The sequence below is a fragment of the Oryzias latipes genome, chromosome 17 (assembly GCF_002234675.1).
Source record: "Oryzias latipes chromosome 17, ASM223467v1".
Lineage (NCBI taxonomy): Eukaryota > Metazoa > Chordata > Actinopteri > Beloniformes > Adrianichthyidae > Oryzias > Oryzias latipes.
Window position 1 is genome coordinate 28,093,034 of NC_019875.2, and position 19,788 is coordinate 28,112,821.

Genomic DNA, 19,788 nt, shown 5'->3' on the forward strand with positions numbered 1-19,788 from the left:
TGCTGGCAACAGCCCGCTCCATCTCAAATTTTTTTTTTAAAACTTTGTCTCTGCTGATCCTGCATTTGGTTGGTTTGATGCTTTCAGAGTAACTTTCAGAGGTCGTCACAAATATTTAAGCAGCTGTCTAATTGTTACACTGCTCACATGCTGTACTCTGCAGATAAGGACAGAGTGAGAAGCGAATTGTAAAACATCCTTAATAATCTGTTTAGTGTTTTCTTTTTGGAGGTCTTTTCTTTTACTGATCACCTTGGGACAAGGAGATCTGGAGCAGATGGAAGATCGCTCTGTTTTGGTGGCTCTAAAGACTCAAAGTTCACAATGTGAAGTTGTGTGATAATGCGACAAAATTAAATTGAGTTAATGCTTCTTAAAATATTTATGTGACTTAAATATGACATTTAAGAGAATGCTCATTATTCACCTGTGCTATGACTGAAAGAGGAAGCTTGTATTTTTATATTTATTGTGCTTTTAATGTTTATTTTTAACTTTTGTTTTGTAAACTGTCCTTGTGTTTTGTGAAAGGTGCTTTAAATAAAATGGATTACTATTAATATTTAACAATCTGTTAACTTTATTCTTACATCTTTGTAAATGCTTATGTCATGTTTTAAGGTTTCTGGTGGACAGTAATTCACAACATTTGTTTTTACTAAAAGGACATAAAAATAGATTTAGAATTGTTTTTTTTTATTGTCACTAAAAACGATGTTTATGGTGTTTTAAAGTTGACATTTAAAAAGAAAAACCAAATGTTTAAAACGAGGTAAACGTAAAACTGACAATATATTAAGGGAAGATTTACACAAAGTATAATGGATACAATAGTAGATGAAATTTAACATTGTTTTTTGCTGATTATCACACACTCTGTGCAAAATATTCTTACATGACTAATTGTGCAAAAACAAAACGATTTGTTGTTTGGTTTTGTTGGCCCCATAAACCTTTTTTAATTAAAAATTACACTAATGTACACAATGGGGGAAGAGGGAGGCTCTGAATCAATTTATTGTATATTCATCAGTAAACAAATGGTCAGTATGTAAGAAGGATGAGAATTCAGCCTTTTGTGTCTATCGGTTAATTGATCCTTTATTGTTGTATAACACTTGGCTTTAAGCAGCCTGTAAAAAATAAGTAAACAACAGTAATTAAACACAAAGCATTGAAAATAATTATAAATGTATGGATCTGTAATATATACGTGACTAAATTATCACTTAGGCTTACACTTACAACAAAAATCAAATAGAAAAAAACCATTAAAGTAGTAGCAATCACAAATTATTCTGAACAGTGGGCCATTCAACGCGCCATCTTGTGGCGTAAACGTGTAGTGCGCCCACGACGCTTCAAATAATTTATTTCTGTCTTTAATTTGTGAAAATTGACAAAATAAAAAAATGATGTACTGACTAAAAAGCACTCTTTAAAATAATTACTACGGAGTCAAGGGGCTATATGAAGCAGCAAATGAAGCTGTATGTATTACCCGTATATATGCGCTGAATAAAATAAGGTGCTTATATTGTGGTTCAATAAAATTAATTACATTCTTTGTAGAGAATACAAGAACAATTCCTACTTGAATAGATCATATTTAGATAAAAAAAAAAAAGCCGTGAGTATTACCCCAAGGATAATTGGGAAGTAATGAGTTGCTCCGGTTCAACTCTTCCTGTTTTTCTGAAACAATTTATACTCTCGCGACAGCTTGCTTTCAGCCACACCAGCCCGTTGTCATGGATACAGCGCTCCTATCGCAGACGCCAGTTTCCTCGCAGTAAATGTCAATTCATTTGTTTAAGGACACAGCAGGACTAAAAGTGCAGGTGAGTTTTTTTTTATTTGATAATTCTGACACGAGAAGAGGAATTTGTTTGTAAATCCGAATGTTACTCCCTTAGTTACCGTCACCATCACGTTAGTTACTCTGGTGATGTCATCAAACTAATGCTAACGCTAGAGGGGTTAGCCGTGTCAAAATGATTTATTTAAGACAGATAAAGGGAGAAAGTTTTGTTTGCAAAACAACTCTTTCATTACTTTTTCTAACATTATGACGAGTTCACAGATATACCTATTTAGATAAAATTATAATGTAATTTAATTAGTAATATATTTTTTTAGTAAAAAAAACGTTTTTTTCCTCAAACAAATCATATTTATAATTTGAGCACAAATGGTTTTTTTAAGTACAGAAATGTGCACATTTACAGTGTTGTTTTTCAAAATAAAATAATAATTGGCACATCCACCAATAAAAAATAAATAAATAGACATTTGATCTTTTAAACAGAACAAACAATCAACTATCATTGTATAGCAGATAAAATGATTGATAATAATTTTTTAAAAAGGGGACAATCTTCCTCAATATTTTATATAGTAAAAGAGTAAACAGTACGATGTGCGAATTTGTATAAAAAAAAAAAAAAAACAATATAAAAAATTAAAAAATATCTTAAAAAACAGGGATTTTGACATTTTTGTAATTTTGCAATATTTCAATTTGATTTTTTTAATTGTGTAATTCATCTGTATTTATTATGAGGAGCTGTTGTTAAATACCTCTAAGATTTGTAATGAAATTTAAATCAAATCTTTTTTTTATTTATTTTTTTGGTCCTGAAAAAAAATAATGCATCTCAAATAAAGATAAGTACTTCCTGTTTAAAAAAAATGAATTCCATCAGAATCAGAGATTTGTTCATTTAAATATAGTGAAATATTATTTAAATATGATCAAAATAAACAGTATATTTCAATATATACTTTTATTTATTATATCTTTATTTTAAAAATAATTTTCTGCGAATTTCTGTAAAGTCTGACAAAACAGTTCAAACTACCGTATTTTCCGGACTATAAGTCGCACTTTTTTTCATAGTTTGGCAAGGGGTGCGACTTATACTCCGCAGCGACTTATATTAGAAATAAATTGAAATAAATACATTGTTAACCCTCCTGTTATGTTCATTTGTGAGGAACAGAGATGATGTTTCTGGGTCAATTTGATGTATGAGGTATGTTAAGTGTTAAGAGGATGTTAAGTGACTCAGAGAATCAGCAAACTTTTTTTTACAGTAAGATCTTGAAGGCTAACAACATAATATTCTATTTTCCAATGATTTCATAGATTCAGAAATGCAATAAAAGTGAAAACTGTTTCTACAAAAACAGGATGAAAACAGAGTATTAGTTGGCCAATGATGCTTCATGAAAGGAATAAATAATTAAGTAAGAGAAAGAATTACTGTGAAATTATTAGATAAACAGTCTGCTATGATTGTGTCATATAAGGTTGTGAAAGTTAAAATGCGACTTATAGTCCAGTGCGACTTATCTGTGTTTTTTTCTACTTTATAATGCATTTTTGGGCTGGTGCGACTTATACTCCGGTGCGACTTATAGTCCGGAAAATACGGTAGTTAAATGTTTCCCATTGGTTTTTACCGTGTTTCTTCTGTTTAATTTCATATTTACTTTCTTTTAGACGATGGACCAGGACGCTCAACTAAACAACTTGCGGCTTCAGTTTGAAGCGCTTCAAAAACAGCAGGAGAAAAGAAAACTGGAGAGGAAAAAGGACAAAGAAGCAGCGTCTGTCGCCAATGAAGATTCAGATTTGTCTTTGGAAAGTCCTCCGGGTACAAATGACAGGCATGTGAACCGACCATGTTTGCATTTTAATGTCGAGCTTTTTCTTTTATTTGTAATACAATATTTATGTGTAATAAAAGTCTGAAGTTTGGGGATTTGATGTTCTTTCAGGCCATTGCAGCATGAAAATCAGAAACTTTTAGAGCAGCTAAGAGAGCTGGAAGACGTCAACGGACGACTCGTCAAACTTCTGAGCGAAAAGGAGTTTGAGATTAAACACTTGAAGAAGAAAAGAGATGAAGAAAGATTAGCTTTGGCAGGTACAAGCTTTATTAAAACCAATTTACAGCTGTTTTACACACTTTCACGCATGTATTCATCAGCTTTGTCTCTGCAAATCCTTTGTGAATGATTGACGTTTAAAAAAAAATGTTATTTAGGCACAGCTGGCTTGGAAGGAGCTGTTGCTGCCACCAAGATTATTGAGTTATCCAAGAAAAATAGAGAACTAAATGTTACAATTGAGCAGGAAAAGGTGAAATCAAAGCAAAGCGCCAACCGAATTAAGGAGCTCGAAAGAGAGGTAGTTTACATTCAATTTACATTTATGGACTTTCATTTTTTTTGGAAAAAATGGAACAATTTCAATGATATGCATTATGTTTTACTCATTTTTTTAGCTTCAAGTTGCTCTTTCTGGGGAAAAGACTGACAGCAAACCACTGGAGAAGAGCTCATCTGAGGATTGTGAGGTACACCATAAAACCGATCCAAATTGAAGGATAGTTTTTTTTAGACTGACATTAATCTCATGCTCCTTTCCTCTAATAGCAGGAAAACCCAGGCGTCAAATCTCTGCAGAAGAAATTAGCAGCTGCAGAACTGAAAATGACTGAATATCGCAACCAGGTTCAGTCTGCAAAGCAGGAGCTGAAAGTAGCTCAGAAGGTAAACAATGTTTTCCTAAAAGAATTCTCTTCATGCTCTCTCATACACTCATATTTATAAATCCTGTATCACACATTCCAAGTAAATCATTTTAGTATTATTCATAATAAAAACAGTTCAAATTTTTGACTCTGTTGCTTGAATTTTGTGCATTTGGGTAACAAAATAAAAGTTCCTGTTTTTCATAAACGTGTTTAGAAGCATTTGCTCACCGTGGAAAAAATAACACTTTCTATTTAAAAATCTGGACGAGGTCATTTAAGGCTGTTTTAAGATGGGTATGTTTTATATTTACGGGTCAGCTGAGGGAGAGCGGTCGACCTCTGATCCCGCCTCTGCCCGCTCATGTGTGGGAGTGTCCTTTGGCAAGACACTGAACCCCACACTGGTGGTTGTAGGTTGGCGCCATCAGTGTGTGAATGTGTGTGTCCGTGGGCAAATGGGACTGTGACTGTAAAGCGCTTCGGTTCTTCAGGTATATGATTGAAAATTGAATTGTGACTTCAGGATTGGATGATAAATCTGTTAAAGGTATTGATCAGCGAAGTTGGAGAGGAAGTCAACCTTCAGCAAGTACTCAGCAGCCCTGGAAGCTTCCGAGGTCGGTCACAGCAGATACTGGCTCTTCAGACAAAGGTGACACAACATGATCATGATTTATTAGCACAAACATTCAAGTCACATTAAAACTTTTAGCTGAATTTCACATAAAAAGGTATTTTTTTCGTTTAACAGGTGCGGGACCTTGAGCAGCAACTGAAGCAGGCGATCCAACTCGGCCAGTCCAGTGTCTTCAGTTTAGATGAAGAGTTTCAGGGGGTGGGTGTCTTTCAGAAAACCCCTCCACCCAACAAGAACCTCAGCTACATCCGCACCATGGAGAAAAGGAAGAGGGAAGCCTTTGAGGTGTGGAAACCAAAACAGTAAAAACATAAAAAAGTAAAAAAAACAACAACACACAACTGACATTTTACCAAACCTCTGTTATGCTTCTGACTCTGTACAGAAAATATCTGCAGATTATGAAGCCCTGTTGAAAGAAAACAAGGAGATGAAGAAAAAGATGGATGCTGCAAAAGCTAGAAATGCATGTCAGTCCAATGAAATTATAACATTGAGAGCCCAGCTCTCCACCCTGCAGGAGAAGGGGAAACATGACGAGGAGCTCATGGATGCCTTGCTGGTAGGACCTTAGAAGCAAATAGGTGTTATTATTGAAATGTGGTTATTGTTCAGTCTCTGTTTGACCAGAAAGCTTTACCTAAATGCTTATTTTGTGCATAATCTTCAAAGCAATAAATCAGTTGAAGACATATATTTATCAAGAAATGAGACTTGTGCTTATTGTGTTTTTTGTGGGATTTTTATACATAAAGCTTTCCTAAAATGTAAAAATGGAAGATCTTACAAAGACTACTTTTTACATTACATCTAAAAAACTTAGATGAAACTGGAAGAATCTGGGACTTTGTTAAACTATGTTTGTTACACCTCCGGCAGAAGCAGCAGGTCCAGATGCAGACAGCAATGAAACACCTCTGCGGACAGCAGAGTGGACCAATCAGGGAGCTCCCAAAGAGCTTGAAGCAACAGCTGAGCAGCGAGAACACGACTCTGGTCCAGAAACTGAAGCAGGTGGTTGCTGAGAAAGAAGCGAAAATTAGAGAACTACAGGAAATTCAGCGACAATCCATCAAGGTAAAAAAACAAAAAACAAACGTGTATCCTGTTATGGACTTGAAACACAGATTTCTTGCGTCAAATATTTGTTTGTATCAGTTAAAGGAAGATTGTGAGGAGAAGCAGTCAGACGCCAAGCAGAAGAAATGCAGTCCAGGTTTCTCTCCAGAAGGTGGAGCTATTACCAAAGAAATCCTCTCTTCAGGGTATGAGAGCTGATGGATTTTTCTTTTTTGAACTTCAGAATTGTAACGTTACACAACAACCTTAAACATCAGAATGAACCAAAAAAAGAAAAAGAAAAAGAAAAGCCACAAAATCAAACAAAATACCAACTGATATAACTTATTGTCATGAACAAAGGTGGAAAGTAGGTGTGCATTTTTATTTTTCATTACTTAAAATTTGGTCAAATATGAGTAGATCTTCTTATGAAAAGTGTTAAAAGTGGTTTAATTTTTAAAAAAAGTTTTTTTTATGTAGTGAGAGCTGATGGTACAAATACTAACTATTTCGTGGCATTTCTTTGATAAAATGTTGGTTTATTTAGTTGGTTATCAGGACAAACTATGGCATTGGTAAATATTTGTAGGTTTCTCTCTGACAGACATTTATTTAAAAAGGGAATTGATAAAAAAAAAAAAAAACGTGTTTATTGTAGCTTTTTAATTTTGTTTTCTTTATGTTTCCAGTTCAGTTACAAAGTTTGGTCATAAACTGGTGCTCCCCGCTTTGGGCAGTGGTCCCGAATCCAGGTGTGTTGTCAGCACATGTCTTATGATCACTGCACTAATGTAGATATTCATCAAACGATGAAAGCTGAAGGTACTAGTACATGTTTGTCTCAGAAGTCCCAGTTCCTCAAAGTGTCCTCGATGTTCTGCTGATGTGGGCGAATGGCTGACTCAGACCAGTGAATACAGAGTCCTCAGTGTGGAGAGGGACAGACTCCTCCAGGTGGTTGACGTCCTGCAGAAAAAGTACATTTTCATCTTTTTACAATCGATTTGTTGATTTCATCCGAGTGGACATGTGGAAAAAATTAATTAACGGAACCTCGAATCAGTTTGTACAATGGAGTTTTAGGGCCACCAAAGAAAAGAAAAAAAGGTAGTATTTAAATTTAAGACTTTAAATCTCGTGAATTTACGACTTTTTTCTTGTAAATTTACGAGATGAAAGTGGGCATACAGAGCAGCAAGTGAACGCCACTTAAGGCCGACTAAACTTAGTTGAACAGGTGAGCTGAGTGTTTGTGGTTAAGGCTACAACTGTTTGGAAGCTCTTTTGTTTGATTTACGATTTATTAAAGTTTTATTCATTGATGGGGATCTCTGCAGCCCGTTGATGAAGCTGTCCACTTCCATCCTTTCTTCCTCCACCAAACACAAAATCTCTAAGTCTGTGTGACATTTTCGTCTAAGGAGATGCACTTTTTGGCATTTTCAGCATTCTGATGCCAAACGTGTCTCTGAGCTCCTTATTTTACACATGAAACTCTGCTTTACCGACACCCAACCCCAGGAAAGCCGGCTTAACAAGAATCTGATTATTAGTCGCCAAAGGTTCAGAAGTTTTTTTTTTTTTAAACTATACCCGGAAATAAAGCTTCACAAAATGCTCCACATCTTTCATCTTTGATAAATTGATGAAAAGACAACTTTTCTGTTTTTTCTCGTTAATTTATGACTTTAAAGTCATAATACAAAAAAAAAATTGTTTGTAAACTGGCCTTAAAACTCCATCATACATTTGAACTGAAGGTCAAATCAGTATTTACCATGTTTCTAAAGCATAAATGTAGTTTCATGTTGATCCCCAAAGTGCTCTTAAACAAACAGAACATTTCTTCAAACGTTTCCGATGCTGCACATTTTAAAGTCATGCAAGTTAAATGTTGTGTTTTGACAAACTTGGGGCAATAACTCTAAGAGTTAAATACATTTACAGCACACTTGTTTGAAAGCCCATCATGTCCTTTTATTTAGTGATTCTAACTAAAAGTCTTTCGTTGCTTGAAACTTTCAGAGAGAAAGAGATGAGCAGAATCTGTCTGGAGGTTCAGCAGAAGTATCAGGAGGAGCGGCGCAAAGCTGTGATTCTGGAGCAGGAACTGGAAAGAGCAAAAATCCATCCAAAGTAAGGAGCAGAGCGGATTCGCCGCATGACCGGACAAAGTCGAGACAATTTCACTTCTTGCACTTTTTCCTAACTCCTGAACTCTTACTGCATACCCCTATTACTTGTAGTTAGCATGACTTTGTCACTTAGGGTGTCAGGAGTCTGGAGAAGTCCACTTCAGGTAAACAGACTGTTTGACAGTTTGCTTGAAATGTTTGTTTTCCAACTTTGACACAAGTGTGGACATCTTGAGCTGGCCCTAAAATGTCATCGTTTGAACCAAAACCAGGTAACATGAATGATCGTGTGCTGCGGCGGGGACGCCGTTTCTGTCCATCATATGTAAACTGGACTGAACTGTCTGTCGTCGTCTCCCGGCCGATTAAACACCCGGAGGAGAGCAGTTGCACGGAAGGCGTTGCTAAAGAGCACTCCTCACTGAGACCTGCAGGATAAAAGTGACACGATGAGACGAGTGGAGCATGTCTTCCCGGAGGCTCAGTGACAGCAATGACACGACACTAACCAGCAGGACTCGCTGGTCCCTGCTCAGCTTCACTTCCAGCTGAGCGCTACCTTCTCCTGTCACAAGTGACAAACAGCAGCCCGCAGGGAAGAAGTTCTCTTCTACGGCCACTAAACCTCATGGATGGTTTTCCAGTTTGTAATACTATGACAAAACCTTCAGTTTGGCCCTGATGGCAGCAGAAAAGTTTCTCATTGGTGAGCTTCTCAAACTCCATCAAACGGTTTCTTATCTACTTTTATGTGATTTAAATTTGTGAAAATTCTCAGGAAATTAAACAAATGTAGAGAAAAAAAAACACAGATATGCAAGATTTCTGTACTTAAAGTCCCACTCAGATCATATTTGATCTTTTTTCAAAGTGTTCCCAGTGATCCCTTAGTTAGATTATGCCGTTTTTAACCAAAATTAAAAAAAAACTGTGTAGTCTAGGACAAATATAAGGAAAATTAAGATTAAAATTGCATTTCTGAGTATTTCTTTATTCAAATTGTGAGAAATCAGGAGCAGATCAAGAAGAAGATATCACGCTATCAAGTGTACAACATAGCGTCGCGCTAGAAGCATCTTCCCTCGGGTAGTGAGAGGAACTCACCATTTAGAGTTACACTTTTATTGCTGTGGATGGCTGAGCAGCCAATTCATTTTTCCTACCGTTTAGAGCATTTTACATAACTGGTTTTATAAAATACCTCTACTCTAATGTATTCATTTATGTCATCAGAAACTGATGACTCAGACTCAGCCTCTGAGTTGTGGGCGAGACTGTTGGTGTGGTATAACCCCACCTCCACTTACCGTCATCCATCTGTTTACACACTCTCCCGCTAGCTTACAGCCCTTCACATCTCCAACCTATTACTGGTGCAACAAAAATGGCGAGGAATGTCGGAGCCATCCAGCCGAACAGTTAGATCCGGATTGCAGCTCAGACGAGGAAAACAAAGACGTTCATGGATCTATTTGTCTGACAGTGGATGCATCAGAATGGATGGTTTATTTAACATTTGTAATAGTTCAATAACATCGGAACAACAACTGCAGGGTTTTCTCCACACAAGACAACAAGAAACACCAAGACAAAAAGGAAAAATACATAATAATACATGGAATACATTAGATTAGAGGCAATTTTATAAAACCAGTTCTGTAAAATGCTCTAAACGGTAGAAAAAATGAATTGGCTGCTCAGCCATCCACAGTAATAAAAGTGTAACTCTAAATGGTGAGTTCCTCTCACTACCCGAGGGAAGATGCTTCTAGCGCGACGCTATGTTGTACACTTGATAGCGTGATATCTTCTTCTTGATCTGCTCCTGATTCCGCACAGTTTGAATAAAGAAATACTCCGAAATGCAATTTTAATCTTAATTTTCTTTCTGTAAGTCCTCCATAATCAGAAAAACGAGACAAGATTGTGATAAAAACACCAAAAACAGGATAGTCATTGAAGTAAGTCTTAAACTGGGTAAAAGACCAGGCTAAACTGCAGTCTAACTCAAATTACAAACATGTTCACTCTTGCTTTTTGAAAAATAGCGCTAATCGTTTCGGACTTAGAATCAACTGTGTGGGAGTTGTGGTTAATAACGAATGTTAATCTGAGCTTCTGCTGCAGTCCTCCACATGTTCCCCAGGGCAAGTAATATCGTTCAGACCTTGACTGGAAATGGCTGACGGGACGAGGGGGGCTACCCTGACATTCAGGCTAAACTGTCACACCAACATCCGAGTTATTTTCTTTCCACGCGGCCAAAACAGTTACCGCAGACCCCCACTCCTCTTTTCTGCCTTCCCAACATCACGCTTAATTTAAAACCATGGCTGACTTAGTGTGCTGATTCAAACGCTGCTCTATGTCTTCCAGAAGCCCGGGGGAGATTGGCAGGTCCCCTCTGGGCCAAACTAGTAACCGCCACAAGACAAAAATATCAGTTTGGCTATGATGAAGAAGCCTTTATGCCTGTAGAAACAGAAAACAGCCTGTGTGGAAAAACTCCTGGATAGACACTGTGGCACCCTTTTATGTGACAAAGTGAGATGTTGTGTCATTTTGTGCGGCAAAGATACGGTGAGCCTCCCATCTGAAACCATGCAGAGCTGCTCAGTATCAGGAATTAATGGGAATATTTGTTATTATCCACAAACCTGACTTAATTGCTCGGAAATGTTTGCACTTATAGTTTGTTTTTACCTAAAATGCCAACTTTCTTTTTTTGATTTATGGTAGTTGATAGGAACATGGGCCCCTTTCAGTTGGCTTTCAAGTAAAGCTCACTGTCCAGCAGTCGAGTTTACAGAGTATTTTCAGTGAAACTAATTAAACAGATCATTATGACTAGCCTTGTTGACTTCAGATATTTAGGAGTGTCATCACCTTCAAATAAATTACACCTCGCCAAACAATTTTATTATTGTTTAATCTAGCTGTATTACGCAGAAAGGTGCAATTTATTCCAAAATGCCCAATAACCCACCAAACCAAACACAACCTTATGTAAACACAGCATACGTAAACAGCTTCGGCTATTTGTCATTCCAGCTTTGAATGACTCCTTTATCCATCCTCCTCCTCAGAGGTATTCCCACGTTCTGGACCAATGCTTCCTGCAGACCATTGACTGCATCCAGAAACTAAAGTAAACAGCGGAGCTGCGAACGCAGAGGTTAAAGTTAGCCATCAGTGCATGAGGGATCTGTGAACCGCTCTGCAGGCCAGGAACGGTTTGTGCATCTATGAGTTTATTCATCTCCCCGCACCTCTCATTTACATGTAATGGTAGAAAAATAAACAGCTGAGCCCTAATGTGCTCATTTACAGTAAGTAGAAATAAAGTAATTACTTGTTGTCTTCTCTAAGATGTGGCAAACTCTCCGGGAGCGCTCCGGTTTTATCTCTCGGATCAAAGTGAACAGAAAGACGCTGATAATGACATGTGTAGGTTTTTTACTGAAGTTAACCGCATTTTATAGGAAGCTTGGATTATACAAGCAATCAACACAACAGCTGCATTTGGTTTATGTCTTTTCATGACTCATTTAGCTGTGCCTTTTCCGTCTCAGATTTGAGCATTTCTGCTACTTTCCTGGTCCCCAAACCTCTGGGTCTGTCTCTTTTTGCATGTCTTTGCCCCCAAAATACTTATTTAGAAAACAATCATATATTTGCTTGGCTATTTGAAATAAGATGAGTTAAATCAGATGGAATGGAACAAGGAAACAATTGAAATATGTAGGCCAAAGGGAAAAAAGGAGAACCCGGATAAATTAACAGCCAATAAACACAAGATGCTAGTTAGTTTTATTTGAGTAAAAATAGCTAAAATCTGTTTATCACAGTATGGCACAATGTTTCTGTTTTCTGTCCTTAAGCTGGGTGATTTTCATTTATATAAGTATTCTGGCAGTAGTTTAACATTTCTTCTTCTGGAAACAGAAATGTCGATTCTCAAACGTTTTCCAAAAATAAAATGATGACACATGGATGTAATTTACAAAAGACTGCTCACCAGCTTTGATTACTTATTGAAGAATACTAAACATAAACTTTGCCATTTTAAAAGGAGTGCAGAAGCTTTAGAAAGTTTTGTAACAAATGATGTGTCGTAACATTTTGGGACAATGTTTATAAAAGAGGATGTAGAGAGTTTCCCCACTCCTTGAATGATTGGTTTCATTTTTATTTGTTTTTAATTATATATTTTATTTTTTTGAAAAAGGATGATTAAAAAAAAGTAAGTCATTCTGAGAGAAGCCAAAACAATAAACTTTTTGATTCTTGCAAAGATTTAAAACCTTATTTTATTATTTAGACATTCATGACATTTTTAACTTCTCTTTCCTCCAATGAGCACAGTTTAGAATTTTTATGTCTCATCAAGAGCCAAGATTTAGAAATAAATAAATGATTATTAAAATGAGTTAAAATCATTTTTCTTGATATTCTTAACAGTAGAAAAATGTCATTTAAGACTAAAAAAAACTCAAGTTGCGATTTCACTGTAATTTTTTGTTTGACAATGTTGACAAGTTAGCCTGACATACATTATTGTTGTTAATCCACCAAATGGTTCCCGAGCAAAGCTTTGTCTGCAGCTCACTGCTTCCCCATTTGGTCAAATGCAAAGAACAAGTTTCAAAAATTTAGATTTAGATTTATTATGATAGACCAACTTGCGTTAGGATTCTCATTTTATTCCCATTTTATTCTAAAATGAGTCATTTCCAATGATTACTCTAGTTTATTTTGTCACTGTAATCAAAATAAACCACAATTGGGTTCATAAAAACTCAAAAAACACAAACCATTTGCTTAGGAATAGCAAAAAAACAACAACAAAAAACTGCAAACAGGCTGTATAACATTCAATATAAAGTCATTCTATCTTAGCTTTTTTAGCTAACGTTTCCCTTTTTCAATGCTTGTCTGGAACTAAATTTTGATATTTAATAAGACCTCTAGTCAGGCAAAATGCCTTGCTGCACGAACAGAAAATTGTATCACTTTGCAGTGATTTTCTTCTTAAGATTTGTGTTTTTTTCTAATTTTTGGGCTGCCTCTTTTTGCATTTTAGGCTACCAGAAGGGAAAAAATGTCCTGTCCAATTTTTTTAATTCACCATAAACTACAAATCCTAGAGCCCTCTCCCTGCGAATGGTTATAAATACTCCTTTTAAACAGACTCTTGAACACATAGAAGAATTAATGCAAACATTACCAAGCCCTTATTGGTGTCATTGAAAAGCCACAAATGTCCTTAGAAGATACCAAAAGGAGTTTTTTTTTTTTTTTTTTCGGTAGAATGCAGTGGTTCAGAAATATTCAGGTTCAAAAGTAATAAGAAAACTTTAAAGGACAAATTTCCATTGCTGGTAGTCAGGTAAATATGGAACGTGTATGATAAAAAATATGTAACACATGGAAAAGTGCTGGTCAAGCTCTCAGGCAGAACTGCATTACAATCAGAAACAATTCAGAGTCAAAACTGCTGCATGGGGACATAAAATAAAACAGCCTTGAAAAAACTGTTGTCTGTAAGAAAAAGGAATTGATGTAAACCCTTCTCCCAGGATAACAAAAAAGCTGCAAGTAAACAAGACCCAAAGCCTCCACGGCTGTCTCTGGCTCTGCAGAAATTAAAAATGGATGACAGGCATTATCAGACATGCAATTCTTTTCATCAGTCTGACAAGGAGTGAAAGTGGCAGCATCGCATTAGAGTGAGTGACAACAAGTGATGCGTAAATGTTCTGCATCTCTTCCAACATGACACAAGTCTAAACTGCAGTTAGCCTCATGCACAGAGTGGCAGCCCCTAATTATGCCTTTGAGCAACTTTTAAAGAGAAACTGCAATGAGAGAAAAAAAAGATTCCCTTTACTGTTTCAGTTTTTTTTATCAGGGTTCATCACAGGCTGGTGATTCTTGTAGCAGCGTTTCTTTTCACATGCGTTAAGAAGAGAGATGTTGATGAAGTTGGTGTCCATGGGTGGAGTAAAAAAAAAAAAACGATGCTTCACCAGAGCAGATAACATCCAGGCTCCTCAGTCGTTGCAACTCTGGAAGTCATTTATTGTGTTTTTGTTTGGCTTGTGTCTACAAATGCACTGCAAAAATTCACCATCTTAATTCGGGAAAAAACATGCCTTTTTAGTTTAAATTGACTGTAAACCAGTCAAATTATCTGCCCTTGAAGATAGTGGACAAGATGCCCTGATTTAAAGACCCACTTCAATGAAAACTGTGTTTTTGGTGTTTTAAACACATTCTTGTGGCAATTTTCTGATGGCGGAGGACGTATCTGAGCTGGAATCTGGATCAAAAATAGCATCAATGTTGCTTGACATTTTTTTGCCTCTGTAATGTTAGGTTGGGGTTGTGAGGGGCTGTAAGCTAGCGGGAGAGCGAGTAGACAGAATGCTACAGTGGTCCCACCCACAACTCAGGGGTACATTACTAATGAACTCCTGTCGCTCTGCAGAAACTATGTCCTATAGAGAACGACACAGGATTTTTGATTTTGGCTAAAAACGGCATCATCCTAATGAAAAGACCGCTGGGAACACCTTGATAATAGATCAAAAGATGGTCAGAGTGGCACTTTAAGAACAAATATATAGGCCTTAGTAAATTGGATAAATCCTGGAAGTGGGCAGAAACATTTACTTTAAGCGGTATTTTAAGAAAAAAAATACCTAAAAACTAGGAAATGGGAGCTTGATTAAAATAGTTTTAATTTATCGGAATGAAAGGAATGAAAAATCTTACACATAAAAATAAATTTGAATACCACAAACCTTATTAAGAGATCATCAATCTCATCACTAACCTACAAAAAAGTAAAAAAAAATAAGGGGCCCTTCCAGTTTCATATAAGATCACTTAAAAAAAACTCCAGCAATAATGATGTTATGATGGTGCAATAGTTTGCAGGCACACTTGAACAACTGTCACATTTTGCATTTCACCTCTGGAACCACATGTGCTGCCTTTCACTTGTGTTTTTAAAGTAAATTCTTTCTTTGGCAAATAATGTGAAACTTTTTTTAACGTATAAAAAGAAATATTAGAAGTAAATGATTATATTAAATTTATAAAATATTGATGACAACACTTGAACAAAGGGCAGCACTGAAATATCTCACATCAGACGTCAGGCAGGAATAGGAAAACACATCATTTTTAACACCAAAAAAAGAAACCTTAACATGAATAGAAAGTTGTTCAAAGAGGGTGATGCCATAAAGTGCCGATCTACCTTGTTCTAGTGAGTTAGAAAAAAAACACTTTGTGAAAACTACCTCCTTTAAATTATATTTAACAATGTTTTGGCTTTTGACTTGTTTTATTTTCTTGTTTCATTTTTTGGCACATTCATTAAAACCATTTTAGCTGGTAAACATTCCATTTAAATATAGGCAATGAAAAGAGTATGTGCAGAAATATTATGCTGATTTCAAGATTCTTCTATATGTCAATAAAAACTTACTAGAATTGGATTTTTTTCTTCTTCTTCTTTTTTATCGGAATTACATTTTTGCTCCTGACCCTCCCAGAGTCTGAGCTCAGGTCATGAGGGGCAGTTCTGCTGCTGAGTCCGAACAAAAACCCACAGCGAAGCCTCAGTCCAGCACCGTGGAGCTGACCTGCATGTGGAACTGCTCACCTGAGGATGAGAGGGTCTCATGTTCTGTGGAGGGTTTTAATGAAAAACTTACCTTTGTAGGCTTTGCATTAGGTCCACTTCCTCATGGTTTTAATGGACTGTTTTTGTTTTTCATATAATGCGTATGTGTGCAGGGGACATTTATTATTATAATAATTTTACTGTTATTTTTACTATCTATCTGTCTGTCTGTCTGTCCGTCCGTCCGTCCGTCCGTCCGTCCGTCCATCTTTTTTTGAGCTGCTGGTGCAACTGAAAATGAACAGACAACAAACAAATGATCAAATTAATTTTAAAAAGCCCAGAAGAAAAATTGTTTTTGGGCTCTCCTTGATTTCTCTGTAAAGAATGGATATAGAAATATTTTGAATAAAAATACATTCATACATAACACAACTTTAGGGAATCTGCATCATTTCATCTTTTCTGTTTTTCTTTCTTATTTTTTATTCAGTGCAGCAGTTGAAGGGCATAAATTGACAGTAAAACAAATGGACTCTGCCAAGGCCACATCTTTAAAAAATGCTATCTTTTGACACGCTGCAGGTCCTCACTATGGTCTCGCTGCACACTCAGCCTGAACCCCCCCCTAGTTGTTGTTCTGTCGCTCTGGACACATTTCTTTCTGTGGCTTCGTCCTCATGGCCATGATAGAAAAGAAAAAGCGACATACATGCTGGAAAGTAATAATGCATTCATAACCTGTACAATATATCTGTACAAGAACCTATGACAGTTTCATATTTGCTCATTTATCTTGCAGAAGAAAGCTGATACTGTCTGCAGGAACTGTAATTACTGCTGGAAGGCAGTGTGGCAGTGTGTGTGTGTGTGTGTGTGGGGGGGGGGGGTGTCCCTTCACAAACATTCATTTAACAAATCCCTCGGCCCATGCAGACACAGTGGCATTGACATTTGGCTCACAGATATGATCATAGCTTGCAGATTATAAGCCTTTTTAGGGCATCCTTAAAAAAAGGCTACTTAGTTTTCAGTCGAGAGAAGCAGAAAAAACTGAAGTAGAAAAAAAGAAAAGGAGGCATAACACCCGGACTCGCTTTGTTTTTTTCGCACAGTCTGTTGAAGAAATATAAAATGTAGGAATATTTGTTTTGACGCAAGAGTCAAATCTGCAGATAATAATGCATAGATTTCTGGAAGTTTACAATCTCTATTTACATTTGTGTATGTAGCCATGTGGAGTGCAACTGCAGACAAAGATTGGGAAACCACAAGAAAGGCAAAAGGAATATGTCCTTTGAATTTCCCCATTAAGTCCAAAGTGTTTTATTATTCATCAACGGCCTCATCAGTTAAATAGACATTGCCTTTATTTTTCAGCCAGCTGCTTTTCTTTCTGATTTATTTGGTTATAAAATCAGTTTCTGAAAGCATCCCACAAAAATCTGAACCTTTTTTTTAATCCATCCATGTTCACATCAAGAACATTTCTCGCTGTTAGCTTGACAAAAGCAATTTCAGGGGCAAAAAACTAGCTACAAACACAGATAAAGTATTAAAGTACTAGTTTAACAGTTGTACTGCAACTGCATTTGCAGACTCCATTTTCCTCATCTGAGCCGACATCTGGCTCTAAAACTGTACGGCTGGACAGCTCTGAAACTGCTCGCCATTTTTGTTGGACTGCCAATATTAGGTTGGGGTTGTGAGGGGCTGTAAGCTAGCGGGAGAGCACATAACCAGATGGATGATGGGAATTGGGCGGGCTTACTCCCTGCCAGCGGTCCCACCCGTAACTCAGAGGTTTCATTTCTAATGAACTCCTGCCACTCTGCAGAAACTATGTCCTAGGAAACAACACAGGTTTTTGGCAGAAAACGGCAAAATTCATAAACAATGATCTGAGTTGGACTTTAAGTTCGCTGTGCTTTTGCGGAGTAACTGTGTGGTTTTGCTAGTTGATTTGCTGAATAGTTTAAGATTTTAACCAATTGACCACATAGAATAAAATAGAATAGAACTTTATTTATTGCACAAAGGGGATCTGGCTGCATACTTGTCTTTGTCTTTATTATGAACACAAATCCTCTGATAGCCAGAGTTTAAATTGTCGACTTATACCTGTACAGAAAACTGAAGGAATAAATTAAAAGAACAACTTCATTTATTTTGTGAAGGACCAATCAGCGGAGAATTTGGACATCTACTCAACTACACTACTCAACTACATCTACTTATGGGAGTTTTGCTTGGGGGGGAATGCATTAAGAGTAATTTATGATGCCATTTTCATTAATAGAAAAAAGATACTCTTCATGTTCAAATTTGTTTCCTAATGAAAAGCCAAATCGCTGATTCCTGCACTGCTAAAACACAGCAACCCCAGACTGAGGGTGAGTTTAAAATCGGAGGCATTTTAAGCAATAAGAAACTAATAATGCAGCCTCGTAGACAGACTTTCTTCACCCAAACTCCACAATCAGGTCAAAGCCACAAATTCCTCACAACAGGAATTCACGGATGTGTTTGAATTGTACTGACAATGTCATGCTTGTGTTGTGAGACACTGACCACATTAGGCCTTTTGTAAGGAGTGTCAGTCACAAAGAATTTTAAATTACAGGCTGCTGAGTCAATTGTCACGATTGTGCTCAGTAAGTTTACATGGTAGAAAAGTAACATGTTAAAATAAAACCATCTGTATTGTCGCATTACAAAATTGTTTTATACTGACTGACACATTTCGATTGGTCAATCATTCACTCCTAAAAGTATTGTTTATTGATACGACACATTTAGTTTAAGCTGTTTACTGGCTTATTATGAGTGAAACGACTAAAGTCAAAAAGAAGATCCAGCACAAAAAGCTAAAAACTAACTAGAGCTATTCTAAATAAATTCTGATTTTTGCAAAAATCCTCCAGGCTGGACCTGCTACTCCTCCAGGCTGCAAGAATTTAATGCCGTCCTCATTATTTGGAATCAGAAATGTCATTTTCAAATGTTCAGCGCACTATATCTATTTCTATCTGTTATGAATAATAAATAAAGCCCCAAGTTCTTTGCTGATTACTCTGTAATTCATGAGCTACTAGGAAAATCTTCATTTAAAGATATTTTGACACCTTTTAAGCAGCATTGTTGAAAATTAAAAATGTGCTTTTACATTTTCTGCCAAATTTGTGTCTAGTGTAAATGGAGTGAACAATTCTCAGATAATATGATGAACTAGTCCCTTTCTGGTGAGCAAGGATACAGGCTCCATCCAGAAATAAGTCAGATTCACCCCTCTGTTATCACGTACAGAGAGCGCTCATTTGTGGAAAATTTAGTTTGCACATGGAATCGGCCGCTTCCTTCAAATAGCCTCAAGGGTTTTCGAGCTGGCTATTAAAACTCAGCCATGCAGGCAGCTTGAATATGTTTAACTGGCTGTTTAATGCACGGTTGGTCCAATTTTGCTGAAGCAGAAGGACAGGCGCTCACTTCAAGCGGGCTTTGTTTGGGTTCCGGAGCTGTTGGCTCAGATAAGTTATCACTGAAACGCTGGACAGGACTTTTGGAATGCCTGTACTAAAAAAAAAGACATTTATAAAGCTGGAATAAAAGCAAAACAAAGAAATTGTTTTTGTGGGGATTTTGATTATGTAGCTTTGTGTGATTTAAACCCAGAAGAAGCAGAATCAGATTAATTAATTAATTTTGAAACAAACGTTTTTAACTGCAAGTATGACCCTGACTTGCTGTATTTGAAGTCCCTCTCCGATCATGGGG

The 19,788-nt window shown here is 36.7% G+C and overlaps 1 protein-coding gene across 14 annotated transcripts; it reads left to right on the forward strand.

Moving 5' to 3' along the window:
* The first annotated feature begins 854 nt into the window (after positions 1-854).
* Positions 855-11,746, forward strand: ccdc13 (coiled-coil domain containing 13). Of its 14 annotated transcripts, none has more exons than XR_002292229.2 (17): positions 855-1,841; positions 3,506-3,672; positions 3,784-3,932; positions 4,053-4,195; positions 4,293-4,364; positions 4,444-4,560; positions 5,092-5,196; positions 5,296-5,466; positions 5,567-5,743; positions 6,061-6,258; positions 6,340-6,446; positions 6,933-6,995; positions 7,092-7,197; positions 8,269-8,379; positions 8,512-8,542; positions 8,651-9,084; positions 11,465-11,550. XR_002292229.2 is itself a non-coding variant. In XM_023965308.1 (16 exons), the coding sequence occupies exons 1-16, from the start codon at positions 1,797-1,799 to the stop codon at positions 8,815-8,817; spliced, it is 1,932 nt and encodes a 643-aa protein (XP_023821076.1). In that variant the 5' UTR covers positions 863-1,796; the 3' UTR covers positions 8,818-9,187. The 14 variants fall into 14 exon arrangements, 11 of the variants coding, with proteins under 11 accessions (XP_023821076.1, XP_020566828.2, XP_020566835.2 ...); XR_002292227.2 differs by having other exon boundaries at positions 863-1,841; positions 7,089-7,197; XM_023965308.1 differs by lacking the exon at positions 11,465-11,550 and having other exon boundaries at positions 863-1,841; positions 7,089-7,197; positions 8,651-9,187.
* The last annotated feature ends 8,042 nt before the right edge of the window (positions 11,747-19,788 follow it).